Source organism: Streptopelia decaocto, assembly GCF_964273445.1.
Source record: "Streptopelia decaocto genome assembly, chromosome: 6".
Classification (NCBI taxonomy): domain Eukaryota; kingdom Metazoa; phylum Chordata; class Aves; order Columbiformes; family Columbidae; genus Streptopelia; species Streptopelia decaocto.
The window spans coordinates 62,736,542-62,750,250 of NC_138660.1; the positions used below are offsets into that span (position 1 = coordinate 62,736,542).

Consider the following 13,709-nt stretch of genomic DNA (forward strand, 5'->3'; position numbering starts at 1 on the left):
AAGCTGCCTGTTACAATCAAGGAAGAACTAAAGAACAAGCTTTTCAAACTAAATTGGATGCTATTATATAGAGAGAGGCCAAAATTAATAGCGTTGCTGCCGGTTTCTCAAAAGATTTGAAAAATGGTTTGAAAAATTAATTTTACTTACCTAAAATACATGTTTTAAAATTCAGCCTTTCCTTGTCCAGATGCTATTTAAGGTCTGGGAGGCTCTGATGTTGTTTTGTTGTTTAAAAGTTTCATTGGAAAGCTGATGTTTGAAACAAATCTGTGCCATTCAGTGCCCTGCAGCTGCTTGAGAGAGGTGGGAGCTGGGGAGAGAGCCGAGCTGCCAGATGGTGAGCACTCAGCCTAGCTTCAGGTGCTGAAGAAAACCTAGCACGGTTTCAGTCTTATTTAAAGTGAAATTAAAAACAGCAGCAGAAAAATCACCCTCCAGGTTTCGTTTTTCACTGTGCCATTTCTCTGTGGGTGGATCAGAGACTGATCCAGTCTCCTCTGGAGGTGGCTGCAGTCTTTCCATGGGTTTAGCTGGTGCTTTTAACCAGGTTCTGAAGGATCCTTGAGAATCCATCCTTGAGAGTACTGCAAGGTGAAACTCATCACCCCTCTTGCCATTCTCACTTAGCAGGAGCTTCTCCTGCCTTCCCTGAAGTATCTTATGCACCGAGCGCTAGGAAACTCCTCACTGGTTCATAAATAAGTTCCTATATATTGTACTTTGGCTTCTGGTCTTTCGACAAACTTCCTTTGAACAGGTCCTCCTAAATGATCTTGTTATCTGCTTTTGGGACAGTCAGCAGTTGGTTGGTTCTTGCACCAAACTATTTCTCCATTTGCCTTTCCAGAAGCAAGCTCTGGCTGTTTATCATGTTATTAAGATGTTAAAGTTAACTTAAGATGTTAACTTAAGATGTTAATGTTAACTTCTAAATTGTGCGATTTGTACTGACAGGTCAAAATTTCCATTAAGTAGCCATTATTTAGGCCTGTTGAGTATAACTAGAATATGGCAGAGTTGTTTGTTTATTTTCTAAAACGCAATAGGTGCTAAATTCCCATGTACAGATGAAGTGGAATGTTAAAATGGTTTGCCTTATTTTTAAGCATTTGCAAATAATACTTTACAAACAAAACTGCAGAGTAAATCAAACACGTTTTGGTTTTGGGAACACTTATTGGCCATGTTTAGAGTTCAGCAACAGGAATTAAAATGTGAGATAGAGACAGGGAGAGGGACAGGGATATGTCAGGGTGCCAGACTCCTGGCTTTGGTTCCAGACCATCTGTCTTAGAAAGTGCAAGTTTTCAGAGCTCACTGTCATCGTTAGTAGAGTAGATATTAAGTTTTAGCACGGTACGTATATTACCACACTTTGTCAAAATGTAACATTTAATGTATACTCACATATTGTAATTAGTGTTCGGAAAGAAAAGAACAAGGGAAATACCAAACCCTTAATTAATCCCTATTGTCAGTTATCTATCACTGTGGGTGAGAATGGCATTTATTTTTTTTAACAGCTGAGTGGGATCTTAACACAGCTGTTAACATGATATCACTTGTGAATATAAAATTTCTCTCTCAGTAGCTGCTTCTGCGTATTGTGCTGGCTGAAAATGAAGCCCCCGTGGTAATGGGATGGTAACAACTCTCCAGGCTCCCCCTGCTACATAAAGCAGGTCTCCCTGTCAGGTCATTAGCGGGGCACGTAAGGAAATAAACCCATCAACACCCCTCAAAACAGCGCTAAGGAGCATCTCCTGGGTCGGGGTTCTCTCTGGCTTTGTACCTCCACTCCTCTATGAAGTGTTCCTCAGGCATGTTGTTCAGGTCGTTGTCACCGATCCCATCGAAGAGGCCACACAACCCTCGGGTGCTGTTGAAGTCGCTGCCCGGCGTCCTCACCGTCACTCCCATTCCCCACTCGCTCAGGTCGGCTCGAACAAACGCTCCCGAAGGGAAGAGGATCTTGAAAGGTGGAAAGAAACTGTTACCAAACTTTTCAAGCAATAATAAATGTCCTTTGCAATAAACAAAAATATCTAGGTAGGACGTTGGCCATGGCGGACGTAATTTCACATCACTTAGATACGCTATAAATATATATTTGTGCCGTTATTTAGCTTCCTTTCAGCTTCTGTAGTACTAATATGTGATAGCATTACATAAATATAAAACTGCACAAGTACTTTCTTTTTAAATTAATAATTAAAACCATTGAAGTTTTCACACTGGTAAGTTACCAGCTAATTTTTGAAGCGACTTCCATGACAATAAGGCCACCCTTGTGCCTTTGCCTGGGAAATCATTTCTTTGAGATAAACTGCCAAGTCTGAAAAACAGCTTTCTTCTCTCTGAAAAATCGTTTCATTTTCTAAGGCCGGATTACCCAGAAAATGATTGTGTTTTAAAGTGGATAAAGCAATTTTCTCATTAAAGAACTCGTGGTAAGCTTACACTGACCTTTAAAAGAAAAAAAGAATCTCGAGGTTAAGACAAAGGAGTAGCTGTGTGGATAATGGATTTTTCAGATTGGTGTTCCTACCAAATGAAAAAAAAAAAAAGAATAAATCTGTTCAACTGAAATAGTTTTTTTGTTTGTTTGTTTGCTTTATTCTTATAGGTAAAAAGAAAACTATTTTGAAACTGATCTGTGCCAGGAGTGGGAACAGGAGCACTCGGGAACCTGATAAGTAACCAGTTTAAAAAAAAATTATCCATAATTAAAAATTTTCATTTAATCTTCAATTTATTAAGCCGTTGGAAACATCTCATTACAGTAATTTCAAAATAACTATTTTCCTTTTTTTTTTAATCAGCTCTTCCTAAGTATAACTTATTCAGCCAAATAATGTCCATTACTTTTCTTTCTCTCAATGGGGATTTTATAAGCTCCTCCCCACCAAATCTGTTCATATCTCTGAAGAATCAACTACCTTATGTTTGTGATTCTGTGTTGGAATCCAAAGTTTACATTTTGGCTGCCCAGGATAATAATCTTGCCCATTTTAGCTTCCCGGTCATCATTTCAGACACGAGGATGCTTCTTGAGGAGCATTCCATGAGTGATCTCCTTGCCCAGCTGAGTGGAGCAGCAAAGTGCCACTGATTGAAATAACAACCAGAGACACAGTGTTTTAAACTAAGCCTCTGTGTGTTTTAATTGGGGCATTTAAAGCATCCTTTTTCAAATATTACTTGCCTTCATGAATAATGGAAATATGAAAGTCATCACATAAAACCAGTTCTTTGAATAGATCAAAAGGTCTTGGCTGAACCTCCACCTTGGCTGTATGTCTTGCTTCTCAAGGTAAATTAAAAAAAAATAGTGGTTTAATAGAGCAGGAGAACTGCAGTTGACACAGTGCTGAGTAGGATTTGATTTCCTTCTTCAGATAAACATGTACCCTCTAATTACATGGTTTACTATAGGGAGGAGCATTTCCTACAAGGCTGCATATAAAATCCTTGCAGTCTGGACTGCATGAGCTGCTTCAGTCTTCTGTGCTGTCTGAATTAATATTTCCAGGTGTGGATTTATTCCAGGAATTCAGAGCGCTGTAAGCCCTTCTGCTGCTGCAGCCCTGGGCAAGGCATCCCATCTGCCACTGAGGACCTGACAACTGCCCATGTTTTCTGTAACCCACCTGGGTTTAACGCTGCTCATTAAGACTTTCAAGAAGTTTTTTGAGACCTCAGTTTGCAGAGATATGTAGTGACTGGCTGCTGGAAGCTGCTGCCTTGTGCAGGAAAAAGAGGGACTTAACTCCATGGAAAGCATCAGCTGTGAATTACTGGAGAGAGTCCAGCAGAGAGCTACAAAGATGATGAGGGGTCTGGAGCATCTTTTTCGTGAGGAAACACTGAGAGCGCTGGGTCTGTTCAGCCTGGAGAAGAGAAGCTGAGAGGGGATCTCATCAATGTTTATAAATATCTCAACGGTGGGTGTCAAGAGGATGGACCAGACTCCTGTCAGTGGTGCCCAACGACAGGATGAGGGGCAATGGGCACAGACTGAAGCACAGGAGGTTCCATCTGAATATGAGGAGAAACTTCTTTACTTTGAGGTGCCAGAGCCCTGGAACAGGCTGCCCAGAGAGGCTGTGGAGTCTCCTTCTCTGGAGACATTCAAACCAACCTGGACACCTTCCTGTGTGATCTGCTCTGGTGAACCTGCTTTAGCAGGTGGGTTGGACTGGATGATCTCCAGAGGTCCCTTCAACCCCAACCAGTCTGTGATTCTGTGAATGGTGTAGGAGCCATAGGGGCTGGCGATGGGCAACTGCTGAGCAGCTGGGGCTGGACCTTGATCAGGGACTGTGATCAGGGACTGTGGCCGCTGCTGCACCGCTACTGCAGATCCCCAATCAGATCAGGGCAGGAATCATATTAATGTCCCAGGGTGTCCTGATTTATTTCAGGGAGACTTGCACGAGGTGTAAATGAGAATAGGGACTCCTTGCTAAGATTATTCTAGTAATAAAACAGTAATTATATTGCATTCAGTTGCAAAATGAAATAACAGCTTGATTCCCGCTTTTTTTTTCTATTCTATAATTAACAGACTTTCAATTACTACCTTACTAAAATCTGTTCCAAGTGGGATCACAAGCAGAGCCAAGCACATATACTCCCTGCATCATTCTGGCTCTATTGTGGATCCATTTCACCCAAAGTATTTCCTAGCAATAAATCCTGATTATACAACTCTTAAGATAATTTTATCTTCTTCGCCATAATTTGTGGCTCTTCTCCTCACCAAAGCCCCTGGTGCAGCCTGCTCTTATTCTTTCAGTGATTTTACTGGATTAGTGTGGATAAGTGATACCCATGCAAAGTATGTTACGCCTTATATTTTTGGGGCAAATATTTTAAATTATACCAAGTGTCGCAAATTTGGAGCCTATTTTCATGCCTTTTGTGGGCTATCCAGATCTGACTCATATCTCCTTACTGTTCCACTCTAAAGCTACTTTATTCTGCTACCTGTGATCTTTTCTTGAATGTTTATAACATAAGCTTTGCAATGAAATTTGCTCTATGTGATGCAGTTGGGTAGTGCCTAGCATAAACAAACTGAGAGCGGATTGCCATACTGCGGACAGTGAGTAACAATATTGACACTCCGCTATGAGGAATTTCCAGAGATATTTTTTGTTTGTTTGTTTTACAGTTTGTTAAATGAAAACTTTAACCAGTTTCTTCTCAATGCCTCTGGTTTTAGTACATTTTGCTGCAGGCACTCTTACAGCTTTATATACATGTTTTTTGTAGCAACTTCATTAATAATTCACAGAATCACAGAATGTCAGGGATTGGAAGGGACCTCAAAAGTTCATCCAGTCCAATCCCCCCGCCAGAGCAGGAACACCCAGATGAGGTTACACAGGAAGGTGTCCAGGTGGGTTTGAATGTCTGCAGAGGAGGAGACTCCACAACCTCCCTGGGCAGCCTGGGCCAGGCTCTGCCACCCTCACTGAGAAGAAGTTTCTTCTCAACTTTAAGTGGAACCTCTTGTGTTCCGGTTCGTACCCATTACCCCTTGTCCTACCATTGGTTGTCACCGAGAAGAGCCTGGCTCCATCCTCCTGACACTCGCCCTTTATATATCTGTAAACATTAATGAGGTCACCCCTCAGTCTCTTCTTCTCCAAGCTCCAGAGCCCCAGCTCCCTCAGCCTTTCCTCACACAGGAGATGCTCCACTCCCTTCAGCATCTTTGTTGCCTCACGTTTTTAAAGAACAACAAGAATACTCAAATATCCACCTACTGTTATTTTTCTCCCCCCGTAGGACTTGAGGATTTTGACGTGTGGCGACGCCTCGATGCTTTTGATGGCGAGCTGGGGTCTGCCCTCCCGAAAATGGCCATTGCAGGTGTCCAGCACCACGGTGTCCCCCTCCTCTCGCGCAGCCACCCCGCAGTTGCAGGCGGTGGCGGAGCGGCGGCCGCCGCAGTCCCACTGCCGAACATGCACCTCAAACTCCCGCGACACGCTCCGGCACAGGAGGAAAGTGCCGATCTTATAGTTATCGTAGCGCCTAAACAGCAACAAACAACAAAAAGAAGAGGATTTAGAGACCTGGAGCATCCACTTGGGATGGCTGGTTTTTGGTACTCGTAGAGCATCGTCCTTGATGATGTGTCGTGAGTGGCCTTGACGGAGGGAAAAATAAACACGCGGGGAAACGTTTCTCTGACACCATGAGCAAGGGAACGCCATGGCGGTTATTAGCTAGAAGTGCATAAGAATTCCTGTGAAAAGCTGTCTCCCAGCTGCTGCTATGGCAACAGGCATGGCTAAAAAGGATAAACATTTGATAAAAGCAAATGGGAGAAAGTGTCTGCCTCCAGGCCTTAATAAATATGTTTGGGTTCTAACCGGATGCTTTACAGCATGATATTCTTCAAAGCAAAATCAGTGCTCGAATAACCTCTTCTGTGACTAATCACTAACTTTTACAAGACTGACTGTGGCTAGGTGAACACTTCATATGAAAAACTGGAATTCTACTGAAAACCTGTTAAAATGGAGTTGGTTCCCCCTTCAACAACTTTACTGTAAGTACAACTTTTACTCTAAATGGATTTGCACTCAGCACATTGCAGTCTGTTGAATGAGTCGGGACCTTCATTCTTCTCTGTACAAAGAGTCTTTGCTCCATCTGAGTGAGGCCATGGGCAGAATAACTTTAATAACTTTAATAACTCTGCAGGTGTTTCACCTCTGCCAGGTAAAACTCCCCCAGCCCCTTGGGTGTCCACAACAGGGACTTGTTAGAGGATCCTCCTCTGCTTATTCTTTATTTTCCCACTCCATAAGCTTGTTTCATTCTTACTCTATTTTATTCTAACATGATGTATAAAAGTGAACAGTAGCTGTATACTTTATATATGTTGCTGGAGTTTTCTCCTCACAAGCCAACAGCTGCCATCTTTAAAGAAGATGGATTTTTCTGCTTCCTTTTAAGGCTCTGCAGTTAGTTTTAAACATGATTTTTATGAAATTAAGTAATATGGAAGCTAAGTTACAAGTTTATAATAATAAGCGTTATTGTTTTCTACAATAAAATAATGTAAAAAGAAATGCGTAAAATAGCTCAACTAAAGAACAGGATTATTTTTAAGCATTGTCATATAAACATCAATATTTTTTCAGTCTGTTAATGTTTCCTATACAGAGGAACAAATGGCTCAAGAACCAAGATTTTTTTCAGTATGTATTATCTGCATTTTACTTCCCTTCAGAATAAAAGCCATAGAAAACTGTGTAGCTTAAGTACAGTAAGCATTTAAATGCCAAGTGCTTTTCTCTGCTGGAAAACACATCTGACTTTATCTTTCATCTTGAAAAACTTAGTGAAGTTGGCCATAAAGCGATAAGATTTTGAATGGTTCTGTCTCATCTTATTGTCTAATCAGGTACATAAATCCTAAGTACACTGCACAGATGCTGTTGCTCAGATTGATTAGAACTAAGGACAACATAAAAAATAGATAATCTCTTATAACATCAAGTACGAGTTCCATTTGGATATCTTCACAGGAGAGACAGAGGAGACAGGATGTTTTATGGGAATCACCTTCCACAGTTTCCTTCAACAGGGGGATCTTAAAAGGAAAGGTGTTTAGAGAGGCTGATGGAAAATAATGCATCAGAATGGCTGTACCCAGAGTAATCAGCTGTATCGGGTAAATACGACTGTATTCGCATATGGATATAAACATTATTGAAGGTATGGGAGCTGTTTACTGCTTGATAAGCATTGACAGTGGACCCAGTCCAGCTCCCCTGGAAGTCACTTAGAGTCCTTCAGTTAAGTCATGCCATAGATTGCACAGCACAAAACAAATCTGCAGCGTGTCTAAATGGAAGCTTTCAGCTGCCTTTGAATTACTTGAATGGATAATTGAATGTAGTCAGGTAAACTTTTGTGGTGTTTATACAACTGTAATTGCGATAATGATTCTTTGGACAACATTTGAGAAATTGCTCGTGGCACTAAAAGCGTGAAGCAGAGTTACTGGAGCTCTGCATGTTCTTGTGAACCAAGCGCCACACTTCTGTCTAAAATTGCCCTTCACAATCACCTCCCGATGATCTGTAGCAATGGATGTACCGGGTGGAAAGTGGTTCCCTCCCTCACCAGCTGTGTGTTTGGGTTGTTTTTCAGGGGGTGCAACAAGTTCTTGTCCCAGCATGAAGTTGCGGCTCAAGCTGTGAGAACTGTAAAACGCCCCCAAGTCTTTGGTTATGACAGCGAGATGCTATAGGAATCATTTCTGTTGGTTTATCCTTAGAGGGGGACAGAAGGGAATGTAAATATATGTAAACAGTTAATACTAGTAGCATTAAATTAACTAACACAATGCGCTTACTATTCACTAAGCTGTACTTCATCTATTCATTATTGCAGTTATTATTCTGACTCCTCCTAGATTTTCCACCACAGTTTTGCCACCAAATTATTTGATTTGTTGACACATCCCTCCAGGCTTCATCTTCCCTTGCTAGTAAGAATCATTTTATGCTAGTTGTGACCGTGGGCAGTGCTGGGTGATGCTGGAAGATGTTTTTGGTTTCAGAGCACTCATCACTCGGGACTGGTCAAGTTGTTCTTGGGCGGTGAAGCTGTTGGGTTACGTTCAGCAGTCACTGGATGTTTGGGGGGTGTGTAAAATTCTACAGACTATCGAAAAGAACAGCAGCTCTGGCAGGGCTGCTCTCGGCCAGGTCTTCGTTTTGGGCCACTATGATGAATGCCGGTAAAGCCACCCACTCTGCCCTGGTGAGACCACACCTGGAATATTGTGTCCAGTTGTGGCCCCTCAGTTCCAGCAGGACAGGGAACTGCTGGAGAGAGTCCAGCGCAGGGCAACAAAGATGCTGAAGGGAGTGGAGCATCTCCCGTGTGAGGAAAGGCTGAGGGAGCTGGGGCTCTGGAGCTTGGAGAAGAGGAGACTGAGGGGTGACCTCATTAATGTTTACAGATATATAAAGGGTGAGTGTCAGGAGGATGGAGCCAGGCTCTTCTCAGTGATAAACAATGGTAGGACAAGGGGCAATGGGTTCAAACCGGAACACAAGAGGTTCCACTTAAATTTGAGAAGAAACTTGTCAGTGAGGGTATCAGAACACTGGACCAGGCTGCCCAGGGAGGTTGTGGAGTCTCCTCCTCTGCAGACATTCCAACCCGCCTGGACACCTTCCTGTGTAACCTCATCTGGGTGTTCCTGCTCCATGGGGGGACTGGACTGGATGAGCTTTTGAGGTCCCTTCCAATCCCTGACATCCTGTGATTCTGTGAGAAGCATGAAGCTGTGCAAGCTGAAAGGTTTTGTCATTGTGCAGGAAAAGGTGCCGTTGCCCCTGGGATGATGGTGGATGGATTAGTGTAAATATTCGAGAAATATCTTTTTTTTTTTTTTTTTAAGTTAAAATACACAATAATATGAATGATCTATATAGTCCACCAGTCAAATAATATCTCCTTTTTAATATTTTACCTTAAAAGGATTTTCTGCATGTTTAGTTTAAAGCTAGTACTCCATATTTAAGAATCTACAATTTATGGCATGAAAAGCTTTTATATTTATAATGTGCCATAACTAGTAATGAGGGCTATACTTTTGCTTTACCAGGCTTTCACATTTGTTTAATTTAGAAGGTACTTTGCTATAAAAAGAAGTGCTCTCTCTGGATTTTAGCTATATAATTAAAGCTATTTCACATCTATGCTCCAATATACACAAATTGATTGTGCTCACACTGTAAAATATGACACATTCTTTGATTTTCAGTCACTTCCTTTGGTCAAAAGAGTGAAAACATTACAAGATAAGTATTCCTACAGAAATATGTTAGCAGGAGGCATACCAAAGGGGAGTATTATCATCTGAAGTGAGAGTTATGTATTTTAGCTACTTAATGAATAGATAACTACCTCAGATGTGATGTGAGCTCAGTATGTCAGATTAAAAATAATGGAAAATGGCACTATAGAAGTTACGAAATAAAGTATTGTTGTGAAATCCTATGAAACAACCTATACATTGGAAGTAACCATTTCAGTAGGAATCTTTTACTACTAAAAACCACAAAATCTTCCAGTCTTTTGATTTTCATACCATTTTTCAATTTTCCAACAAATCTGCTAAAGTACTTATTCAAATAAATATTTAAAATTTAAGAGAAATTTAAAATTTTTAATGCTTCTCATTTAAATATTGGAAACACAAATAGTTCTATTTTCATGTCTGTTTTCATCCTTGCTTTTCCCCATTGTGTATTTCTCCTTCTCCTCGCCATTGCTAACGGGAAAGTAAAGCAAGGTAGGCAACTCTGTGAAAGGCAGGAGTATGTTTTGTGTATATGCCCTTTGCATAGAAAACTCTGGCACTGTTTTGCTGTTGGCAGCGTTCCCCATCTCCAGCCTTTCCCTTGGTTTTCAGGGAGCTGTTCCCGGGACAGAAATGGTGCTGAAGAGACAATGGATCACCCACCGTCCACAGCAGCTCTGCCTGCAGCACTGTGATCATACAGAGATGGGTAAAGGCTGCTGTTCCCTTCCGTTCTCTTAACTAATTTTGGATGTTTCTTTTCTTTCCTCTGTAACGTTCTTACCTCAGCCTGCATCTACTGATCACTTAAAACTGACATAGCTCCAGATGCCCAAGAGCTGATTCTCTGCTCATCCTCTCAGCCTATTGATTCATAGCATCATAGAAACATAGAATCATATTGGTTGCAAGAGACCCTTAAGGTAATCGAGTACAACCATAACCTACCACTGGCACTAAACCATGTCCCTAAGAACCTCATCTACATGTCTTTTAGACCCCTCCAGGGATGGTGACTCCACCACTGCCCTGGGCAGCCTGTTCCAATGCCTGACAACCCTTTCCATGAAGAACTTTTTCCTAACATCCAATCTAAACCTTCCCTGGTGCAACTTCAGGCCATTTCCTCTTGTCCTGTCACTTCCTCTTCTCTTGCTTTGCTGCTTACAATAAGAAGATCAGTCTCTTTCTGATGTGTTTTTATTTTTAAGCAACACTTGTACTCTTGTGGTGTCTTACTTGAGTCCACAAGTTTTGTGTATAATTCTTCCATTCACAATACCAAACATACACCTCATTTCCAACAGTTTCCCACCATATGGCTTTCACAATCAAAGGCTGGACATGAGGAAGAAATTGTTGCCCTTGAGGGTGGTGAGAGCCTGGCCCAGGTTGGCCAGAGAGGTGGTGGCTGAACCATCCCTGGAGACATCCCAGGCCAGGCTGGACGGGGCTCTGAGCACCCTGAGCTGGTGAAGATGTCCCTGCTCATGGCAGGGGGGACACTGGGGGAGCTGGGAAGGGCCCTTCCAACCCAAACCGTTCTATGAAAGGGGAATCCTTCAGTTCCACACCTCCTGGCCAGCCTTTGTCCTTAGGTTATAGGTTTGTATCAGGACAGAAGCAGGAATTGCATTCCCCAATCCTTAAATACAGAGCTTTAAAATCATTTGCTAATGTGTTAACATTTTGTGGATAGGCAGGCAGAGAAGTTGTTTAACCAATGTGTAATAAGGTGGCATAATCATTACAATAATTGAAAGAGAAAATATTTACAATAATAAATGAGAATATAAGTAGGAGTAATGAGACTGTGAAATGATGGGTAAGAAATTTGGCTGAATATCAAGAAATGATATATCTCAGTGAAATAACCTAGTTATTGAGATGGCAGAAGCCCCATCAGCTTGGCTCATTTAAAGCGGCACTGGACAGAGCAGGAATGATCGTTTGTCCACAAGGAAGAGACATTCTGGAGGGGCCAGGCTCATCCTGTGGTGGTTTTGTTTCAAGGCTGTGGGACTCCGAGGCAGGTGGCCACACAAGGACGGACTTTTCCAGGCTCCCTGTGCTCAAGTAGAATTGTAAATTGCTTAGAAGCATTTCTGTATGCTGTCAACAATAGGATTGCAAAATTAGTTATTAAAATAAAATATTTTGTTTCATTTTAGACCTTTTTATCCCATGGAAGCTATGTAGAATTGTGCTACACCACTGAGAGCACTCCTGCATTCCAAGAGACACTTTTCAGTAATTTATGACCTCCTAAACACAGCAACCTGGCAGATCGCTATCCATTTGTAGCCCTAAATCAGAAGAGAAAATTTAAGAATGTAAATTCATAGAGAGTTTTAAAATAATGTTCTAACCTAGTTTAATATCCCAGAGTTGAAATAATTGCAGATAGCATGAGGCATGGGAATGTCTTTGCATCTCTTGTAGTTCTTCCACAGTTTCTACACACTGAGCAACCAAACTTGCATGAAACAAGTGCCTGACCACATAATAAATGGTATTCAACAAAGCAGGAGGGAAACTGGAAAGCTCCAAATGTGCAGACCTAATCTCCTTGCTGAAACATCTGTATTTGGGGCAGACATACAACTTTTAATGGAGCCAGTGCCTTTGGTACTCGCATATCATCAGCAGGGTTCTCCAGCTTTGATGTCATTTCAGACATTACCTAGTATATCAAAATTGGAATATTATGCCTTCTGAGCCCCAGTGGACACTGTGCCTAAAGTCATTATCTGTGCCGTTAGGAGGTTAATGGCAGAATGACAAACCTCGAATGTGATCTGAAATATGAGCAACTTCGGATCAAATGTGCTGGATGCAAGCTTTAAAAACTTTCTGTTACGTTCTGTTCACTGGGGTAAATAGATTAATGAATGATTAGGGAAGTTAATTGGAGAAAAGTTCTGTACAGTACGGGTTGTCAAGTAGAAAGATGCCACCTTTGGCTCAGTAGGTCTGTAAGCAGCTTATTGCTGGATAATATAGGACATGTGGACAGAACAGGGGGACATACAACTTAATTTTTGCACTCTTTCCCTGATATTTGCCACTTACCATTTCTGGGCATCTTTCATCTGAGACAGCATGGCCATCTTTTTGGTTTTTATGGTTGTGGTTATGGCTGTTAACTCCATACAGAGATGCAGTTGTGCATAAACCAGCTCTGGAAGCAGAAGAATGCAAGAGCATCCTTGGGCTGAGGGACTTTGCCTCAGGTGTTACTAAACTGCCAGGGCGGCTGCGGGTTGTCCCCACGTACCATAATGGCTTTGGTTTTGGTGGAACTGGGGTGTCCTGACATGGTGCCACATGGGGTTGACAGCCTTCCAAAGTCAATAATGATGATTCTGTTTGAAGAACATTTTGGAATTGGACCTTTGTCTTGTAAAAATTATTCAGACTCAAAACCATTGCGGCTTCAACATTAATCCATTTCTAGTCCTTTTGTTAAAAGGAGCATAAACAGCTGGAAGGAAACCATGTATATTATTGAAGCACTACATTAATCACTATAAGCAAACTAGTACAACGCTCTTTTGATATTCTAATGGAAAACCAAATGTATGCTACATCCAGAAAGTGAAAACTGCAGTAATTGAGCCAAATTATTTCAAAGTAGAATACTCACCATCCATCAAATGTGATAATGTGTGGATCAGTGAAAGAGTAGCAGTTCCCTGTTGGGAGGTCTCGAACTGTGACCTAGTTAAAATGAAATGTGTAATGAATACAGTCTACACAGCAGTTTTTCTTCATTACTGTTCCTCACAAAACATTAGGGGCAGAATTCATGTGTCAAGTACAAACTAAAATCTGACTTCTAAAACCTGATTGCGAATGGATA

The 13,709-nt window shown here is 41.6% G+C and overlaps 1 protein-coding gene across 1 annotated transcript in view; it reads right to left on the minus strand.

The window, feature by feature from the left end:
- The window catches only part of LOC309441366 (von Willebrand factor D and EGF domain-containing protein-like), a gene marked incomplete at its 3' end in the record, with an annotated part of 173,842 nt that overhangs the window by 91,883 nt on the left and 68,250 nt on the right, over positions 1–13,709 (minus strand). Inside the window, exons 8-10 of the mRNA XM_082055997.1 lie at positions 13,494–13,567; positions 5,778–6,048; positions 1,796–1,974 (exon numbers count right to left, since the gene is read on the minus strand). Coding sequence (XP_081912123.1) covers positions 1,796–1,974; positions 5,778–6,048; positions 13,494–13,567 — 524 coding nt within the window. The remainder of the gene's footprint in view (positions 1–1,795; positions 1,975–5,777; positions 6,049–13,493; positions 13,568–13,709) is intronic.